A 21,816-nucleotide genomic window follows, 5' to 3' on the forward strand; every position below is an offset into this window, starting at 1 on the left:
GCTTGAAAGTACCATGAAAGAGTACCATGAAAGAGTACAAAACCGTTTCCACATGAGCTGAAACATGCCAGAAAATGTTCTCTAATATGCTCACTAAAGAAAATATAGCCTTATTTTAAAAACACATCAACTTGTAAATGTTTTTCATTTACATGTATAAATACTAGGGTTGAACAATTAACACGTTAATAACGCAATGCGTTTAAGTTTAAGTTGGCGTTAATTGTTTTATGTGTTTAAATCTTTTTATTAAAGTTCCAAAATACAAACCAGATGAAACATATGCACAATACCAAAGCATGAATACAACAGATACAAACCCCACCCACCCCTCTTAGGAACAGAAGCTCAATTAGTCCAGAACCAAGGTGAGTGTATCAGTTCAAAAGTCTGCTTCTGGCAGTTGGAGTTTAAAGTAGAACAAAATGGCAACCAGCACCGAAGAAGCAAAGCGTTAATTGTTTTAACATGATTAACACTGGCATTGGGGGAGATGTCATTCCCTTCTCCAAGGAGGTTACCATCGCAGTAGCAAATCTCCAGCTGCCCTTGGCCTCCTCCATGCTTTATTGGGACCCTAGAGTACCTATCACCATCTTGTATAAAATGTCCTATCTAAGGACTTTCATATATTGGTACTTACAATGTCCTGCAACCAGGAATTGTATGAGAAAAAAATCACTTTATTTTGTATGTTCTAACCAGCTAATAGAACTTGAAAGCTATTTTTTCCATCTCTCTCCTTGCTCTCTTTTTTGTAGGTACTCACCTTACTCATAAATGCAGCCTACAAGCCAAGCCGTGTCCTTCGAGAGCTCCAGCTGGATGAGGAGGCTTCCTGGCATGGCCATGGAGAGACACTCAAAGCAAAGTAATTGGGGGGGTTTCCAACCATTCATTATTTTATAATTTTAGGATGGATTATAATGAATTCAGAGGAAAACTGAGTGCTCCAATTCCTTTTACTTTGTTGGAGCAGCTTTGGCAGGGAGCCTATAATGTTGACTACAAAAATGATAGGAAGTTTTCTGAGCTGTGATTTATGATCCCCTACAGAGTTCTACTGAGAGCAGCGAAGCCATTCTAGGAATCTTACAATGCTCGTCTTCAAATGTAGTATATACTACATTTGAAGATGAGCATTGTAGGATTCTCTTATCTGAATGGTTTTCCTATATGAGTGACTGTGGGGTCCTGTGATAATGCTTTGGCACAGTTTTCTGCTTGGTATATTGCAGGGAAAATTTCTAATTTTTGTTTGATTAGATGGTTGTTGGAAGGCCAGCATGGGTAGGGCTGGGAATATTTATTTCAGTAGACACAACATACTAATGCTCAGGTTCTCTCATCTGGCAGGTATAAAGGGAAGAGTTATCGTGCCACAGTGGAAGTTGTCAGAACTGCGGACAGAGTTACTGAGTTCTGTAGAAAAACCTGCATCAAACTAGAATGCTGTCCGAATCTCTTCGGTCCCTTGATGGTGCTTGACAAGTGTTCCGAAAACTGTTCTGTGCTAACAAAGACCAAATACAGTGAGTTTTTATACTCCCTACAGATTAATCACAGCTTGGTTTCTCTGCTGCTCAGTGTTTTAATACTTACCAGCAAAGGCACAGATGCAGGCAAGAACTAAAGCACAGGCAAACTAGATATGTGCCTAGGGCCCAAATGTTTAGGAGAGGCCCTCTGGGATGAGTAATTCAAGAGATCTCAAGGCAAGACAGATGTACCCTACAAAACTGGTTACTAAACTAGGGACAAAAACTGCGTATGTGTTCAGTGCTGTGTACATCTGGTAGTGCTGTCGTAATAAATGACAGAAAAAAGGGTAGAAGTAGAGGAACCACAACCACTGCTCTTCCCCCACCCCTCCCCCTGGAAGGAATTATAATTTAAGAGGGCGTAGGCTCCTAATTCCTAATAGGCTGATGTAATAATACGTCATTAAAAGTTGTGTTCCCCATATTGATTTCTCTCCTTTACCTATGATTTAATAAATTAATGATAGGCCAAAGGGGCTGAAGTAAAAAAAAAGAGCACTAGAATAAAGTCATTGACTACTTATGAATCGCTGCCATTTTTTAAAAGAGGAAGATGTTCTCCCTGCGTACAGAGGACCATTGAGTAGAACATGCAGGGGTTGATGGGAGCATGGGTGGGGAGTAAGTAGGGAAGTTGGTGAGGAAGTGAATAGCATAGGATGGAAGTACTTGAATGGGCAGGGTGGTTGGTTAATGAATGGATGGGTAGGTTGGGAGCTCTCTGTTCCAAAGCTAGGGTCCCGACTAGGATCCCAGTTTCGGCTGTCTAGATTGCCTTTTTCAAGGGACAAAACAAATGCTGACTTTAAAACAATAGGTATGATGCATAATCCTTGATTAAAAACCAATACGGGTTGGCGTCTCTCGAGCCAACCAAGGTTTATGCATCATACCTATTGTTTTAAAGTCAGCATTTGTTTTGTCCCCTGAAGAAGGCAATCTAGACAGCTGAAACTGGGACCTTAGTCAGGACCCTAGCTTTGTTGTCCAGCCAAGAAAACATACTGGGACTTTGTTTATGACAATAAAGGTACTGGTTGGTTGTTTTACGACATTTCGCTTGCCTTTTTTTGTTTGTTTGACACTTACTGAGGCTAGTTTTTTTCTTTTTTAGGTTGGTGTTTTGTTTTTTTAAACTTCCCATTTACTTCTGTGGACATCACTTCACTGTCGAAGACCAGATCTGACCATGGCTTAGTAAACTTGAGAAGTATCTGCCCTGTATAACTACTCCCATCTTGTCTTTGTAGCACACTATTACGGGAAAAAGAAAAGTAAAAAGATTGGCCGGCCACCAGGTGGACACAGTAACTTGGAAGCAGGCTTGAAGAAGCCCAGCAAGAGAAGGAAAAGACGTAAGCACTTCTTTGTCCACAAGAAAAAACGCTCCTCTAGCTCACTGGATAACACACCTGCAGGATCGCCACAGGTACAGCAAACAAGAATTAGGCCATGTGGTGGTGTCATGTTTATGGAAAAACATTTATGCAATCTTAGTAAATTGACTATTGAAACATGTATTCACATAATCCCCACACAGTATTGTCTTTAATAAACTTAACAAACCATGTCAGTCATAGGCTTGCAGGTTCCTTATACATGTATTAGTAGATAGGTATAGATATAGACATATAGTTTAGAATTTTTTTATAGGTTGGCAGATACGAGATTTTATAAATAAAATATACCCAAAGCATTCTTTTCTTGGGAAGAGAGCTACTTTCTTTTTTTTCCAAATTCTTTATTCATTTTTCATCTTACATCAAGTACACAATATTACATCATTTACAACTTTTACACATCACTTGAATTTCTTTCTATTGTCATCGTAAATACATAAATTTATTCCCTCCCCACCCACCCTTCCCACAAATATTTCAATCAAAAATATCATATTGTATTCTTATCTATTGATTAAACCTTTAATAGAACTTTATACCATCCCCCTATGTATAAAGGAAATTATAATAATTTTAAAATGATTTGGGGGTCATTGACAAATTATTGTAATGATTAGACATCATTTTCCACTGACAGTATAAGAGAGCTACTTTCTATTGACAGTTTTCAAGTCCTTGGTTGTACTGGTGCTGGAAAGGCTGAGTGATATTTCAGAAACCATAAGTAGCATGGATGCCATTGATCTGTTGCTGAAACCAGAGACCATCAGCTGTGTTATTTGGTGTTGCATATGCCTGGTAGCTCTATAGAAATGAGATGTTGGAGTAGTAGTTTGTTCTCCAGTGGAGCACATTTCAGCAAAGACCTGCTTTACATTCACAGCTTCTTGCCTTGTTAATGAGCAAGACTGCTGTATTTCATTGCATTCTGGAGCCTGTGGACCTCATGTTGCCTATCAGAGAAACCCAGAATCTACAAATGCTAGAATGGAAGCCAGAAAGTGTGATCCCAGTGTCTCATTAAACAGACAACATTGCCTGGTATTAGTGTTCATTATGGATTCATTTGAAAGCCTGATTGAAAAGAAACAAACCCTCCCCCCCTCCCCCCCCCGAGGTTGCTTAGACTGTAACCTGTTGTTCCTTTCAAAGAAAGATTTTTGGGGAGAAGAGAGGGGGCTTAACCTGATACTGCTTGAGTGCTATCTTGTATTTTGACTGGCATATGATATCTGTGAAAACATGTTTATTGTCACTTTAAATATATTAACCTGTTATAATACAAGAGTTGCTGGGGACAAAATAGATCTTTATCAGAAGTGAAAACTGGGGGCTAGATGAACTAAAAACAGTTGTTAAGACCATATGGGTCACTGTGGGCCGATTTTGGGCCAATTTCTAAACAACAATCAATGTTCAAATGGCTGCCCATGCAAATGAGTTTTGCGGAGGGCAGTCATAATCCCATCCAATCGCTCGCTTAGAATCTGGCTCTCACACAAAGCGCAGAGCCAGTTTGAGGAAGCCTGAACAGCTGAGTGGTAGGGGAAGACCCAAAGCAGCCACCTGCCACTCAGCAGGTGGGGCTTTTTTCTTTTTTAAATGGCACAAATGTTGTATTACATATGCATGATATTTGCCCCATTAAAAAAAAGGCAGGAGTGATGACCCCCGGAAGAAAAATAAAGAGAGGCAGGAGAGATGCCCACTCCTTCCTGCCTCTACGAACAAACCCCCCCACCACCACCAGACCCCACTTTCTGTGGACTTCCCTACTGCATCTGCAACCCCCCTCCCCCACAGGGGAGGGGCCTTAGACATCTGAGCCAATCAGTGCCTTAGGCTTCTTTCTCCCTGTGTATCCCAGGATGCACCAGGGCAGGGGGGCCTAATGCCTTGATTAGCTCAGATGCGAGGGTCCCTAAGCATCTGAGTCAATCTGGGCCTTAGGCCCCTGCCCTGGTGTCATTCAGGGCCTTAGGCATCTGAGCCAGTCGGGGCCTTTGGCATCTGAGCCAGTCAGGGCCTTAGACCTAGGATGCACCAGGAAGGGGAAGGCTCGCCATTTTGGATTGGCGGGCCTGCAAGCAAGAGGGACGGAGGATGGGGGGGGGTTCAGGGTGGCATCCAGTGGCAGGAGGGAGTGGGTATCCCTCCTGCCGATTCTTTCTAAAGTAGGGATGGTGGGGAAAGGGAGAGGGTCCTGCGAGGAGAGTATGTTGGTCAGTTCACTGGGGGTGGAAGGCGGGTTTGGATGGAGTGGACAACCCTCCTGCCAATTTTTATTTAAGTGCGCGGAAGCGGGGGAGGTGTTCAGCTTGGTGGGGGGGATGTTCGTGGAGAGAGTAGCCATCCCTCCTGCCTCTATTTTTGTTCTGGGGATCATTGGGGTGAGGGATTCCACTTTTTTTTTATGGGGCAGACACACACAAATACACAAAACATTTATGCCTATAGGAAAAATAAAATGAAAAAACAGGCAGACCTGTTGGCAACACAGTTACCAAGAGGTTTAGACCTGTCGGTTTTTTCAGGTCAGTATTCGATCTGACTATGGCATGCAATGTTAGGCCATCGATCGGATGGCTCATTTTAATACTAATTACCTCATTTTGCATGCCAGACTCGGAGAATGTATAAAATGCATGGAAAACCACGTGGTGAGCCATTTTCAACATCGGGTCGGCAAATTCAGTCGGTCGCTAAACCAGTCGGAGCGTTTAGTGCATCTAGGCTTGGGTTCCCTCAGTGCAATTTCTAGGTGAGCTGTCCAGTTACAGATAACCTTCATGCTATTGTCTCACAGCAATGAGCTATACTGCTATATAATAGTCAGTGCCAAAAGTTAAATGCCCTCTCCCCAAGAGACATCAAAGCAAGGGAAGAGGATTAGCTCTAAGCCCATTAACAAAGGAGATGAGCCTACCGGAAAATGGAATGTAGCCAGCTTCTTCTGTTAAGAGATGCCTATTGGATTTATTCTAAAGGTCGACCAAAACAGCTTTTTCTAGTTTTAGCCAAAACTGCTACCTAAACAGTCTAACTACTTTTGGCCAAAATTGCAGCCAAACCCAAAAACTAGTTTTTTGTATGAATGTGAACCAATGAGGTTCACTGGGGATTGTTGGAACGTGCTGTCAGCATCCCTCTTCTAAACCCACAGCAGAATATTCACAGCAACTGCAAGCACAGGCTGATAACTGGGAAAGCCATTTTAGCCCCCTTTTTTTATGAAGCTGCGTTAGGCTTTTTTATTGCCAGCCGCAGCAGTATTAGCTCCGATTAGAGAATGACACGGTGACTGTTACCTGCCAAAACTGGGATGAAAAAAACCTGGTCGCCGCGGGCAGCCTCCCATTCGCGGTCTGGGCATCTCCCTCCCTCCTTCCCTTCCCCTGTCGATTTTTGTAGTTCTCTCAACAAGCAGTCGAAGCCTTGAAGTCGTGTGCAGCTGCCGGAAAGTTCTCCTCTGATGCAACCGGAAACAGGAAGTTGTGTCAGAGGAAAAGTTTCCAGCAGCCACATGTGACTTCAAGGCTCCAGCTGGTTGTTGAGAGAAAAATAAAAATCACCAGGTAAGGGGAAGGGAGAGAGAGGGAGATGCTCGGACTGCGGTGAGAGGAAGGGGAGGGGGCTGCTGGACCCTGCGAAGGGTGCTGAAGGGAAGTGGAGAGAGAGATGGGGGTGAGAGGAACAGATGCTGAAGGGAAATGGGGACGAGAGAGTGGGTAGAAGATGCTGAAGGGAAATGGGGAAGAGAGAGTGGAACAGACACTGAAAGGAACTGGATGGAAAGAGTGGATAAAGAAAAAAAAGGCATATGCTGAAGTTGGGGAGACAGATACCAAATCTGAGGGGAGGAAAAGAGTTCAGGAGAGAGATGCTAAAAACCACCTGGAGAAGGGAAAGGAAGATGGAAGGGAAGAAGATAGAGATGCCAGACTATGGGGGGAGTGGAGGGAAGAAGAAGGATGCCAGACCAATGGGGGAGGGGGGGTGGAGGGAGAGATGGAAGGGAGAGGCACAGTAACAGAGCATATGGAAGAGGCAGAGAGAAGGCAGACAGTGGATGGAAGGAAGTGGATGAGGAGAAGATAAGGAAACTGGAAACCAGACAACAAAGATGGAAAAAAAATTTTCTTTCTTTTTTTTTTTTTTGCTTTAGGATAAAGTAAGATATTAGTTGTGTTGATAAACATTTATAAACAAAGCCCAGCTAGCTGAAGATCTCTTTCTCTAGTTCAGCAGCCAGAATTTTGATTTATAAAATGACAATTGTACAGGATGTTGTTTCCTTTTTATACTTTAATAAAATAAGTTCAGTATAAAACTATTTGAGGCTTGTGTGGATGGGATCAGATGGTTTGCAGGGATGGGGACCAAGCTCACGTGGATGGGGAGCGAGCTCACGGGGACGGGACTGAGCTCGCGAGGAAGGGACGGGGACGAGCTCACGGGGACAAATTTTTTTCCCATGTCATTCTCTAGCTTCAATGCTCATAGGAATTCTATGAGTGTTGGAGCTAATACCACCGTGGCTGGTGATAAAAAAAAAGTTTAATGTGTCTGTAAAAGGAGCCCTTACCCCCTCTTCTGCGCTAGCAGTTTTTAGCGCAGAGAACTGCTCTGAATGGCCTGCGCTGTTCCCTATGCTCATAGGAGGCCTTAGTTTGCAGAGTTTTTCTGTAATTTAATTATTTGTTGATCTGCTAGGTCAAGTGTGGTCATACCATAAAATGTAGTTGATATAGGAGATCCCATATGTCTTGCTTCAGGTCTGCATTTTGCAGAATACCAGTTGCTTTACATTCATACTTCTGCAAAATTTTGCTGAGTCTCTTTCCCATCTTCAGGGCAGTGGGGATGAGGAAGAAATAGATGAAGAGTCTTTGAGCGAGGACAGCACTTCAGAGCAGCAAGACGAACTCCACGAGTTGTCAGAAGTGTCTGAGAAGAAGTCGCAGTCCTCCTCTCCCACCCAAAGTGAACGCTGTCACTCCTTGTCTCAGGATCGTGACAAGAGAAAGAGGAAACTCCGGACCTTCTCCTTCTCAGATGATGAAAACAAACCCCCCTCACCAAAGGTAATTTTGCAGCACAAAAGCTTCCCCTTCCTTTGCAGCAGGGATATTCAACCCAGTCCTCGAGTTCCCCCTACCCAGTCTGATTTTAGGATATCCACAATGAATATTCTTAGGCTAAATTTGCTGCACTGATTCCATCTCAAGCATACTCACTGTGAACATCCTGAAAGTCAGGCAGGCAGGGAGATTCTGTTAGGTTACTGGGTGAAAGAAATGAATAAAGGCAGTATAAAGTTTGATGTATCTTTAGATGGCCAGATCGATCCATGTATAGTAGATCAATAGAAAGAAAGTAGTTGGGCAGTTGGATGTTCTGAAAGAAGAAAACAATTTAACAAACGGCTTTGTTGTCTCAGTAGAATATGGAGAATCACAAAATCAATGAGGGAAATAAATCTAGTCTTGCAAAATAATGGAGTCATAGTAGGTTGTAATACATTCATTTTATGTTGCACTAAGAAAATGGAAGCATGTGAAGTTCTGAAACCACATAATCTTGTCCTCATTTGTAGAAATGGCCCTTCATCGTAAATATTCCTTACTATATAAGCGATTCAGCTCACATCATCAATATTTTACATGAAATTAGGAGGGATATATTTGGATTTATTTAGTTACTAAGGTGCAGTTAAAGTTGGTCTTTTACAGCATCTTAGTTCACCTGCAGTATCTTAGTTCCATAGGTTAGTGACTCCCGTGGTCAGGGCTTTTTTGAGGGGGCACTCAGGTACTGAGTATTGGCTCCTTTTCCATTGCTCGATAAAAAATAACCCACAGTCCCCCTAGCATCAATCAAATAGTTCAGGTTCTGCATACTCCGTGCTACCTTTTTCATGAATTTTGTGGCTGGTTTCTGGGGGCCTGGCTGCTGTGGTATGGGTCCCTCAGTGATTACCCCCTTCTTGACTGGTCTGGTGTTTGAGTACCAGCACCAGCTCATGGTATGTGAATAACGTAATTTGCAATAAACCTCCCCACAAGTATAGGACTGCTAATTTGTGTTCTAATGCTCCTGGGGATCTTTCATAAAGGGACCAGAGCTGAACTGTGGGTGTCTTCAGCCACCTGAAGATTATATTTCCCCTCCCTTTGAACACACACCTGTATAGAGACCCCCTCTGTTCCCAGAAGAGCCCCCTCCAAAATATATCCTCTCCCCATAAAATATCCCTCTCCCTTTAGAATTCCCCTGAAGGCCACGCGTTAAGGCCCTAACGCACCTTCATAAAAGGAGCCCAGACTTCAAGGGCTTGCAGCAGTCTGCTTTTAGAACTGGTCTTAACAGAACTTCTACTTGCGAGCTATCACAAGTCCAACCCCTATTAAGTATAACCATGCTTTAAACCATACATTGATAATGGTTGTACTTAACTTATTGTGCAACTTGAAAGCAGTGTTCAAGGGCACTTTAAACCTTGATTTGCTCAACGTAACGTCCCCGTTTCACTCAATTCTGAGCTTCATCGGGAGAATCGCTACCCAATGAACTCTGTCATTGGAAAAACTCCACACATTACAGAATGAAAACTGGTAGCCGCGCTTGCTTATATGTTACTTCAAATAAAATCCACGAAAAAATTTATCTATATTAGATCTTCCAAATTTTAATCAAACGCAAATCTCTCTATCATTAATAACACTGATAAGCGTTTGTCCTCCTCATTATATGCTGCGTGTCTGTTTAGATAGCAAATTTGAGTGCTGACCGCGACTAGATTTTAAATTTCTCTGTTCCCTTTACGTAGTTGTGTGATTACGTAATTACATCACCTCGTGACCAAAGCTCACTAATAAGATTCCAAAATTTTAACTTTTTAGTTTAATTTTTCGGAAAAACGCTTCTAAGTGAAAGCATTTACCTTTTAAAAAACTTTCACAGAAAAATTTGCCAATTTATCGCAGCATTTAGCCGTAAGGTTTGGAGCCGATATATCCAGCTGTAGAACACTGGATATATCAGCTCCAAACCATACATCAGTGTGTTGATGACATATTAACATTTTTATTAATTGTAAGTATACCTGAAACAATGAATGGTGAATAACATGCCCAAGGTCAAAGGAATTTCAGTAGGATTTGGACCCTAGCTTATCTGATTTCTCTGGTACTCAAATGACTGCACTAGGTTAAAAAAAATGAACAATGTATAACAGCAGAGGGATTCCAGCTAGGTGTGAAAGATTAGTCTTTCTGATCTTTGCCATTTATAGTACAACTTCTAGCTGGGGTGACAAGCAGTGATGAGATTTAGGAAATCATATCAGGAGCTCAAGTCCTGGCTTAGAGTTCAAAACATATTATTTCTGCAAGTTAATCTCCCTTCTTGTTTTGTTGAAGGAAATCAAAATTGAAGTTGATGAGAAGCTTCAGCTGGACAGTAGCCCTCTGGAATGGAGTGTAGCAGATGTAGTGCGGTTCATTAAATCAACAGACTGTGCTCCTTTGGCACGAATCTTCCAGGATCAGGTATGAAATGCTTCTTTTTGCATTGCAGGTTGGTAATTTATTTATCAAGTTTTCATAACATATCAAGTATTCACTTGTACAGAAAGATAAAGTTAAACAGAAAAGGGAAAAATACTTTCCTAATAATAAAAATTTAAGTAATATAAAAGAAATATAATAGCTTAACTTTAACCCAAGTCCTCAAAACAGAATCCAAGGATTAGAATCAGCGAGCAATTAATAAGACAAATAGGGAACAAAAGAAATAAGGAAGATCCATTAGTTAAGGAAGTATATCAAACTTCAATAAGCACAATGGTTCTTATGTTTGACTGTCTAGTATATCTGGACTAGCAAAACGTAGGCTCGTTAAAGCACCCTGAGGGATCAGGGGAAGAAGGCTGCAGGAATAGCATGTTTTTGCTCCTGCCCAGCAAGGGGCCTTTTGTCTTCTGGAGAGGATGTTATAAAAAAAAAAATCAGTTTTGCTGAAGAACCTCCTGTCATAACCACTGAAAAATTGATTTTATATTTTTTGCTTAAAGACTAGGTATTAAATCATCTGAAGACACAATTACAAAGCGTGCCACTCTTTTGTACTTTATCTTTATTGAGTTTAAATTACAGTGGTGCCTCGCATAACGGACGCCTCGCACAGCGAACGCTGCGCACAACGAACTTTATGTCTTGATCCGTACAACGAACTTCGTTTCACACAACGAAGTCGCCCGAGCTGCATCCTTCCGCGCAGGCACTGCGCTTAACTGCCCTCTCTCCGCCTGGTTCCCTCTTGCCCCCCCCGACTCCCCGACACGATCGGGGCAAAAAGGAGCCCAAGCCCTCTTGCCCCGCCGATTCCCCAACTCCCCACACAATATCGGGCCAGGAGGGAGCCCAAGTCCTCCTGGCCACGGCGACCCCCTAACCCCACCCTGCACTACATTACGGGCAGGAGGGATCCCAGGCCCTCCTGCCCTCGACGCAAACCCCCCCTCCCCCCAACGACCGCCCCCCCCCCAAGAACCTCCGACCGCCCCCCCAGCCGACCCGCGACCCCCCTGGCCGACCCCCACGACACCCCCAACCCCCTTCCCCGTACCTTTCTGTAGTTGGCCGGACAGACGGGAGCCAAACCCGCCTGTCCGGCAGGCAGCCAACGACGGAATGAGGCCGGATTGGCCCATCCGTCCCAAAGCTCCGCCTACTGGTGGGGCCTAAGGCGCCTGGGCCAATCAGAATAGGCCCGGGAGCCTTAGGTCCCTCCTGGGGGCGGGGCCTGAGGCACATGGGCCCAACCCGACCATGTGCCTCAGGCCCTGCCCCCAGGAGGGACCTAAGGCTCCCGGGCCTATTCTGATTGGCCCAGGCGCCTTATGCCCCACCAGTAGGCGGAGCTTTGGGACGGATGGGCCAATCCGGCCTCATTCCGTCGATGGCTGCCTGCCGGACAGGCGGGTTTGGCTCCCGTCTGTCCGGCCAACTACAGAAAGGTACGGGGAAGGGGGTTGGGGGTGTCGTGGGGGTCGGCCAGGGGGGTCGCGGGTCGGCTGGGGGGGCGGTCGGAGGTTCTTGGGGGGGGGCGGTCGTTGGGGGGAGGGGGGTTTTGCGTCGAGGGCAGGAGGGCCTGGGATCCCTCCTGCCCGTAATGTAGTGCAGGGTGGGGTTAGGGGGTCGCCGTGGCCAGGAGGACTTGGGCTCCCTCCTGGCCCGATATTGTCGGGGAGTTGGGGAATCGGCGGGGCAAGAGGGCTTGGGCTCCCTTTTGCCCCGATCGTGTCGGGGGGGCAAGAGGGCTTGAGCTCCCTCTTGCCCCGATCATGTCGGGGAGTCGGGGGGGGCAAGAGGGCTTGAGCTCCCTCTTGCCCCGATCGTGTCGGGGAGTCGGGGGGGGCAAGAGGGCTTGAGCTCCCTCTTGCCCCGATCGTGTCGGGGAGTCGGGGGGGGCAAGAGGGCTTGAGATCCCTCTTGCCCCGATCGTGTCGGGGAGTCGGGGGGGGCAAGAGGGCTTGAGCTCCCTCTTGCCCCGATCGTGTCGGGGAGTCGGGGGGGCAAGAGGGCTTGAGCTCCCTCTTGCCCCGATCGTGTCGGGGGTGCCAGGGACCACACGGAGTCACCCACCGTACCACCCGATTCGGGTAAGCGCAGGTATCGGTGGGTGGCTTATTTGCGGGGGGGTGCCTTATTTTACATTTTTTTCTAAAAAGGGGGGGCTGTCTTATTTGATGGCCCTGCCTTATCATCGGGGAAACACGGTAGAAAAAAAAAAAAAAATGAACAGTTAAGTCCCAGTTTTTGCCGCTGAGACTCTGCCCTCTCACTGTAAAATTAGACTCTACTTAGTCTGTCTTTAAATTTAAAAAATGTGTGTTGTTTTAAAAAACAATTATGTTTTTAGATGTATCTAAATAAAAATAATAACCAAAAATTTATCTTTTTTTATGTCATCTTAGCATATTTTATGCTACAGAACGAATTATTTTTTTTAACATGTATTGTTATGGGAAAACGCGTTTCACACAACGAACGTTTCACATAACAAACTTGCTCCTGGAACGGATTAAGTTCGTTGTGTGAGGCACCACTGTATATGTTAACACAATCATAATGAATAAAACAGTATCCACCTTACAGTACATAACATAAAAGAATATAAGGAAAATTTTAACATTCTTTCTACTGTTAATTAGTCCACAAATAATGAGGGAGAAGTATCACAAATCGGAGACTAATTAATTAATCCAGCAAATCATAAGAAATTTAGGCTGACTGAAGTGGACCCAATTAACTAACTTGGAACATTTTCTTGGTTACAAATAGGGGCACTTGCACACATCACCTCCTTATCTAATATAAACCTCGATAACTGTGCAGCTTCAAAAAATATATATTTAGCTCCCCTATAATTAACTAAGCATTTACAGGGGTATCTCAAAATAAATGTAGCTCCAATTTTTAACACCTGTGGTTTCAAGAGCAAAAACTGTTTCCTTTTTTTTTGAGTTATCCTAGAAACATCTGGATACATTCTTATTTTTTGATTCAAAAACAAAACATCTTTATATTTAAAAAACAACTTCAAAAGCCATTCTCTATCTGAATCTAATGCTAATTGTACAAAAAGTGTGGCAACCATTAATTCCTCTGATTATGACTTCTCTAATAAGTTTGTTAATGCGTGCCACTCTTTTGGTAGTTTTCAAAACGGAGTTAGAGAAACAAACTATCTTGAAATTATACTTTACTAAAAACAGGCTTTGTTTTGTGGTCAACGAATCCTTATATTCTCTGATGTCAATAATCAGACTCAAATGAAGAGGAAGCAGTTCCTAACACTTAAGCCTAAGGCTTTAGCGGTGGGTGCGACCTTCTTCTTAAAATTTCCATGTAAATGCCTTATATCATATGCAAGTGATAAATATGTCTCTTTAGATCCAGTCCAGTTAGAACGTTTTCTAAAAGATAAACTGGTTCAAACAGTGGCCTAGATTTTCTTTTCTCCTTGGGAGTTTTATTTTCCAACTAGGGAGGTAAAATTGAAGAAATATATAGAAGTATAGATGCCACACTCTGCCTGCTTAGAAATTAAAAATGTTTTTCCTATATTAAATTACTTAGCTAAAGGGAGGTACTGTCGACCAGATGATGTGGACTAGATCACTGAATGATTTCATTTTTCTTTTTGTAATTCTTATGTTGATAGTTGTAATTGGATATTCCTGAGTTTGTTATAAAATTTGTAGCAAATGGATTAAAAAAGGGGCTAGGTATTAACATTTACACACATTAGCAGTGGGGGAGGTGCAGCACCCGTTCTTTCCCCCCTCCCTCCCCATTGTTGCGCTTGCACTGCTTTCCTACCCCCAACCTGCTCTCGCGCCTGCTTAAGCTCTTCTGATGTCATTTCCTGAAATGATGTCAGAGGGAGAGCCCATGCAGGCGCGACAACAGGTTGGGGGTTGCTGCTCATGCCAGGAGCGTTATAGAGGTAAGGGGGAAGGGAAGTGGTGCGCGCGGGGAAGGAACGTGTAGGGGGAGAGGTGCCACTGTCCCGGGCGCCTCTCACCCTCGCTGTGCCACTGCACATGAGTGTTTAGAATACTAACATGTAGGTGCATTTAAGTCATCATGTTGCCTAAGCATTATTCTTTAAATATGTGTGCATTTTGCAAAGCTTGTATTTTAAAGGAGGCAGGAGACCAGGGGTGCCCACACTTTTTTGGCTTGCGAGCTACTTTTAAAATGACCAAGTAAAAATGATCTACCAACAATAAAATTTAAAAAAACACAAAGCACACTGTACGCAGATAAAATGTTAATTATCATTTGTATTCGGGGTTTTTTTCAGAGGTCAATGCAGATGACTTTAAAATATGCAATGGCACCTCAGTAACAACTATACAAAAATAGACAAATATACCCCCTCCCCGTTTACTAAACCGCGATAGCTGCGCTGAATGCCCCGCGCTGCTCCCGACGCTCATAGGCTCCCTGCGCTAGAAACCACTATCACAGTTTAGTAAAAGGGGGCCATAGTGCAAAATATAGACAACAGATATAAATTCTCAAAACGGACATATTTTGATCACTAAATTGAAAATAAAATCATTTTTCCTACCTTTGTTGTCTGGTGATTTAATGAGTCTCTGGTTGCACTTCCTTCTTCTGTAAAGCCAATATTTCTTTCTTTCTGCCCCCTCCCCTTTTCTTTCTTTCTCTCTCCCCCTGCCTGTCTGTCTTTCTTTCTCTCTCCACCAGTATCTCTCAAGGTGCTCTTGACCAGCAGTATTGCCTCTTCCTGGGCAGTGCCTTCTGCAGAGTTTTGTCGATTTCTCCACTTCCCCGGTTCTTTTCCTAACCCCCCCCCCCCAAAGCCAATTTCTCCCTGCTTCCCCGAGCTAGACCTGGCGCGTATAAGCCTTTACCTCCGACGTCAATTCTAATGTCGGAGAGGAAGTTCCAGGCTAGCCAGTAAGTGATTGCCTGGCCCAGAACTTCCTTGGAGGTGAAGTCTTGTGGGTCCAGCGCTGGTACGTGCCAGGCCAGGCTCAGGGAGGCAGGAAGAAAAAGATTGCAAAGGCAATGCGATCTACTGGTCGATCACGATCAAACATTTGGGCACCCCTGCAGTAGACTAAGTTTATGCACATCCTGACACACTTTGCCATTTTCACTTACACCAGTTCTGTAGGTGCATATAGTATGGTCCTCCCATGCCTAATTCTAGGTGTATCATTATAGAATTGCCCCTGTTTGATCTGGGGGGGGGGGGGTTTCTTTTAAATCTTTTTCAAGGTGCAGTCTCCAGATTTCTACACAATGCTCTAAGTTGGCCCTTTTACCATACAGTGGTAAAAAGTGGCCTTAGCGCACCTTTAAACGGGTCTTTCTCATGCGCTAAGGCCGTTTTTGCCACTGGGTTAAAATGACCAAATTTTCCAGGTGTTTTGTTTTGTTGTTGTTGATTTTTTAAATTAATGGCTACGTGTAATTTTGGCATTAGCATGTGAGCCCCTAGCACTACCACTTATGTAGCTGGTAATGATGACTCTCAAACTAAGCACATCCTATTTGGTTAGTATAACCAATTAGCACAGAACACACCTACTCTCTGCCCAGACACACCCCCTGCGCCAAAAATACATTTTATTCTTTAGCACATGGAATAACGTTCCTGCAAGATGGCTCATAAGCAGCCGTAGAGGGGAATTTTTTATAGGACGGACGTTTTGGGCAGGACATCCACAAACCCAGGAGGAAAAAATGTCCATTTTCAAAGCTGCCAGATGTCTGTCTTTTATTTTTTTTTTAAATGACCTATGTATATGTTTTGGTCCTTAGGATGTCTATCTTGTTTGGCCATTTTCAAAAATTAAAACGTCCACATGAAAAATGCACAAAAGCAAGTTTTGTAGATGTAGGCAGCTACCTTGTCTGATCACAGCAGAGACATTTCCATCAGCTGAGCTGGTTTCATGGGATCCCTGCTGGCTCAGCTGAAGAAGATTCCCCCTGCCAGGATCAGCTGGGCCAGTTGGTGAGGGGAGAAGGAGAGAGGAAGGTAGAGATACTGTACAAGAGCAGCTTCAGGTGGCCCCTACCATTGAGCGTCCCTGAGCATTTTGCCTGGATTGCTCAATGGTAACTATGCTCCTGTTTAGTGTACTTGCTTTTTATTTTTTTTTAATAAATTCTTTATTCATTTTAAATCATAAACAAGTGTGCAATAATATGTCCATTAAATTTCAATGTAACACTTGAAAATCTTAATCATATCATCAAGAACAAAAGAATATATCCCCACCCTACTGAAATTAAAATTCATGAATCATTTTCAAACAGACAATAAGTGTACAGAAATACAATCATTATACTTTCAATACAACACTTAAACATCTTTCCAAATCATCTAAATAAAAATATTAATCCCCTCCCTCCCGCCCTACCTAAAGAAATAAAAACAAACTCTCAATGGAAAATATACCCCCCCCCAATACATAAAATATAATCTCCCATAAAAAGTGATGTCTACTCATTACAATATTTTTCCATTGGCCCCCAGATCTTTATAAACTTATTGTAAGTCCCTTTCTGCGTAGCAAGAGCTCGTTCCATCTTATAAATATGGCATAATGAGTTCCACCAAAATGTATAGTTAAGATTTGAGTAGTTTTTCCAATTTTTGGTAATATGCTGAATGGCGACCCCTGTCATGATTAACAAAAGTTTATTATTACTTGACGAAATTTGACTTTTTTTCCTCATAGATATACCAAACAAAACAGTGTCATAGGATAACGCAACATGATTCTCTAGAAGACAGTTAACTTGAGTCCAAATTACAAAGTACTTGCTTTTTAGAGGTGTTTTTCTTACCTTTCAATTTGGTATAAAACCAAATGTAAAATGTGAGGAGATGCTATATTTACTGAAGATGAAAGCGTGCAGGAGTCACCATTATATTTACCTCATTAATGTCAGTTAAATACCTTCAGCTACAAGATAACTTTTTCTTAATGGTAAAGGAGTGAATCATAAGCTATTCTTCAATGCACAAGTGTCACTGCTTCTAGTTTAACAATTAAGAAAGGTTTGGATTCTGATAAACTCTTTTATTGGCATGCTTCAAATCTTGCCTATGTATTTATTAACAGGAAATAGATGGTCAAGCACTTCTTCTACTGACCCTGCCCACTGTCCAAGAGTGTATGGACTTGAAACTAGGCCCAGCCATTAAACTCTGCCATCATATCGAAAGGGTCAAGCTTGCCTTTTATCAGCAGTTTGCCAACTGAGGATGCCAGGTCTGAGTGAACATAGAAGCACAAGCACAGAGTTGCGTTCTTCTTTTGTTTGGAGAAGCCGTGTACAGCCAGAGGATGACTCCTGCTCTGGCTTCCTGCGGAGATCCCCAATGAGCCATGTTTTTTTTGCACTTTTAAGGAAGAGGAGGGTTACACTGATGCCTGCAGCAAGATGATTGCAAACGTACGTTAAGTGGTTACCTTGCCGGTTGGTCCCCCAGCTCAGACAGGGATAGCTGCGACCTACATGAAATTAAGTTGTTCAAAAATGAAGGATGACTATTGTACTGTTTTGATCAGTTCATGGATTTAAGATATTTTTTTAAAGGCAAATGTGGCAAAACTGCCATGAATCACAGTATCACAAGATGTTGGTTCTATTGGACACCAGAGTATTTTCACTCTGACATCATTATTACAAGAGATGGCACTGTGTTTTGTTGCATTTTCTGCTTAGGTTTGTGAATTCAACGTTCCATCTTGTTTTGGAGACAGTGACATGACATGTCCACAGGGCTTTCAGCATGCAACCTGCATTTTTGCTTTAACTTTTTGCTTTTCTTTACTACCTCTGATTATAAACTGCAGATCACTGCTATTGCGATGACGTCCTTATGGTGCAATTGTTCAGCAGCTTCCATAGCACATATACTAACTCTTCAAATCAAGTGAGAAATGCAAAGTATTGCATTGCAGGAGATGCTCTGTAGGCACAGAGTGTGGTTGCAAATGTTGGGTTTTTACCACTACCTTGTTACACATGTTTTGTGACCCGTCAAAAACGAACAGCAATGCTTGTTGAAGCTCTTATTTCCTAAGCCTGCCTATTGTTTTAGGTTAGGAAAACTGTGTAAAATAATTATTTTCCTCCTGTTTGTTTCTTTTCTTGCTTCCATCATCTGGCTGTTTTCAGATAGGATGGTGGTACCCTAAATGAAGATTACGGAGGGGGTATAGCAGAGCATCCCCATATCCCATAGGTTTTTCTGTAGGCAAATATTCTTTCCATCCAGTTTGTCCCACCCATTGTAAGAACTGTTATACTGCTGGATCATTCCTGATTTGAACAAATATAATAATTAAGCTTTCCCGTCCTCTTATACAATGCCAGCTACAATGAGAACATTCGTCACTTTTTCAATTCAAAATATTTAAGCAGTTGGTGGTAACACTGACTGTAAACGTAGTTTAAAAAATCTCTTAATGATTCTGTGACTATATTTGGCTATTTTATGCAGGTAATTTTATAAAGCTTTATCCACAGATAAACCCTTTTTTACACTCAGTAAAGGGCTTGTTTAAAATTTTATGGCTGCAAAAACAGCATTCAGGTAACCTCCGGGGCATAGATTTGATTTGGTGTTCCTCAGATAATACTGCGACTAAAATTGGATGTGCAAATCTGTACATATTCCTGATTTGTATGCACAGCTTTAGGAGTTAATAAGCCAGTCCGTGCCGATAATTGTCAATTAACAAGCAAGTAGTGACACTAATTAGAATTTACACATACCACTTTCTAAGCGTATTTTATAAAGTGGTGCATGTAAATTCTACTGTGCGGATCTCAAAAGGGGTGTGGCCAGGGGAAGGTCATGGAACAGGTTATGAGTGTTCCTATAAGTATGCTTGAACTATTGACAATTTAGGAGCAGTTATTTTTGCCAGGTTTTCATTGGCATAAATGGCTATGCCTAAATTTTAATTGTAGGGATAGGTGCTATGTGTGTATAGTGCTAAACACAGAATTTTTAAGAAGATAAAAATTGCCATGCTGGGACAGACTGTAGGTTTCACACAGCGAGTGGTTGGTGCTTGGAATGCTCTCCCGGAGGAGGTTGTGGCGGAGACTACTGTTCCGAGTTTCAAGCGCAAGTTGGATGCACACCTTCTTGCAAATCATATTGAGGGATACGGGAAATCCGGGTCTCCAAAAAGGAGTGCCTAAATGGGCCACCGCATGCACGGATCGCCGGACAAGATGGACCTCGGTCTGATCCGGTGAAGGCATTTCTTATGTTCTAAATCCAGAATTCTGTTTTCAACAGTCTCCAATCAAGGTCCCAAGTACTTAGCTAGATCCCAAGTAGTAAAACAGATTTTATGCTGCTTATCCTAGGAATAAGCAGTGGATTTCCCCCAAGCCATCTCAATTATGGCCTATGGACTTCTCTTTTAGGAAATTATCCAAACTTTTTTTAAACCCTGCTAAACTAACTGATTTTACCACATTCTTTGGCAACGAATGCCAGAGTTTAATTACATGTTGTGTGAGGAAATATTTTCTCTGGTTTGTTTTAAATCTACTACTTAGTAGCTTCATCTCATGCCCCCTAGTTCAAGTATTTTTGGAAAGAGTAAACAAGCGATTCACATTTACACCATCTTTGCATTTGAATTTGTATGTTATTGGGACTGCTTTTCAGAGCTTATTTTATAAAGGCAGATGGATGCCTATGTTATCTATTCATAAAATAGGTGCTCTCTCATACATGTACCTCCAGAATGGCCAAATCTACCTATATGGAAAAGGGTTGTAGTTTGGGATAGGGTGCTGTAAATTTATGCATTCCATGGCAAAATTCAGTTGCTAATTGTATATCTTATCCATTAAAGTGCTGATGAATAAACATTCTAGCCTAAATGTTTAAAGCTAAAAATTCATACAGATGCTGCCACTAAAAAAAAGTGCATAACTTTAAACATTTTGGCTATACTGTGCCCCTTTGTCTGTATATAGGCGTCATAAAGTAGCATCTATGCACTGTTCTACAAGGGAGCGAGCAAATCTATATGCATGCAAATAGATCTTATGCAAATCATTGGGGTAATCCTGAAAACCCGACTGAATTGTGGCCCTCAAGGACCGACGACATTGGGCATCCCTGTTTTAAATCCGCTTTTCTCTTATCTCGTTTTGGAAAAAGCAGAAAATAAAATTGCTTCCATCCTGTAAGGAGACACAAGCAAAAAACTGGCAAATATACGATTGGTGACTTGTAAACTACCTAGTTATATTTGATTATTATATAGAGACTGATATTTATATAAATGGACAGTTTAGAAGTTACTTGCTGGAGTTATTTGATAATAAATCTTGGACAAATTCACACAGTAAAATTTGGAAACGGAGCCGAGTATGGGCCTGGAGTTTTTCAAACTCTCTAGATTCTGATCAACCATTCTGGAACATTCTAGAAGGCAGAGGTATTCTTTGCAATGAAATTGGCTTTTGTTTCCATTCAGCTACTTGTGTCCCATCCAGATCTTTCCTCAGAAATTTTTATTTAACAAAATGAAAATACAAGGTTTGCTACTTTGTCTTCCCGGTGAAAAATGGTGCAAACTCATTAAAGACAAAATACTATCTTGTGATAAGGGAAGCAAGCATCGTCAGGCTGTGTACAGGGCTCATTTGTTTTAAGTATGACTCTTGATATTTGGTAGCTGGTTCTTATCAGAAATGAAGAGCTCTATGAAAACAACGTCTGCAATGTAGGCAAGGAAGAGCTGACCAAGAATGAAAATAGTCTATTTCTAGTAGAATCCCTTTAGATTTTTGGGCAGTTTGCTTCTTTGGGGTACGTTTCTTTGTCTCTTTGTATCTGCTTAGTCAGCATGACCCTGATTTTATAAACAACGCCTGAAACATAGGCTCTGAGGAATGCAGTGCATAGCGCAAGTCAATCATGAGTTAAGCGTCGTTAATAGAATTATGGCTAGTGGTGGCTAAATTGGACTAGGGCAATGGAAGGCACCAAAACCGTAAGCGCCCCTATTTATGCCATGGGATTTTTTTTGGCCTAAATATCCTTTGGCACCTTTCCTTCCCTTGTTAGCCTACTTGTGTTCAGTTCAGTTCGTTGCCTTGTCTTGGTCCCTTTATCCCAGTGATCTCAAACTTGTGGCCCGGGGACCATATGCGGCCCGCCAGGTACTATTTTGAGGCCCTCAGTATGTTTATCATAATCACAAAAGTAAAATAAAACAGTTTCTTGATCATATGTCTCTTTAGCTATAAATTATAATATTATTATTAAGACTG

General features: G+C 42.4%; 1 protein-coding gene across 10 annotated transcripts in view; it reads left to right on the top strand.

Moving 5' to 3' along the window:
* The window catches only part of SFMBT1 (Scm like with four mbt domains 1), a 197,614-nt gene extending 177,963 nt beyond the window's left edge, over nucleotides 1-19,651 (top strand). For all 10 annotated transcript variants that reach the window (XM_033926574.1, XM_033926577.1, XM_033926581.1 and 7 more), the window contains 6 exons: nucleotides 762-871; nucleotides 1,357-1,532; nucleotides 2,792-2,970; nucleotides 7,795-8,025; nucleotides 10,363-10,491; nucleotides 17,622-19,651. In XM_033926574.1, the coding sequence (XP_033782465.1) occupies nucleotides 762-871; nucleotides 1,357-1,532; nucleotides 2,792-2,970; nucleotides 7,795-8,025; nucleotides 10,363-10,491; nucleotides 17,622-17,762 (966 nt within the window). In that variant the 3' untranslated portion in view covers nucleotides 17,763-19,651. The remainder of the gene's footprint in view (nucleotides 1-761; nucleotides 872-1,356; nucleotides 1,533-2,791; nucleotides 2,971-7,794; nucleotides 8,026-10,362; nucleotides 10,492-17,621) is intronic.
* Nucleotides 19,652-21,816: the final 2,165 nt, after the last annotated feature.

The sequence above is a fragment of the Geotrypetes seraphini genome, chromosome 17 (genome assembly GCF_902459505.1).
Source record: "Geotrypetes seraphini chromosome 17, aGeoSer1.1, whole genome shotgun sequence".
Lineage (NCBI taxonomy): Eukaryota > Metazoa > Chordata > Amphibia > Gymnophiona > Dermophiidae > Geotrypetes > Geotrypetes seraphini.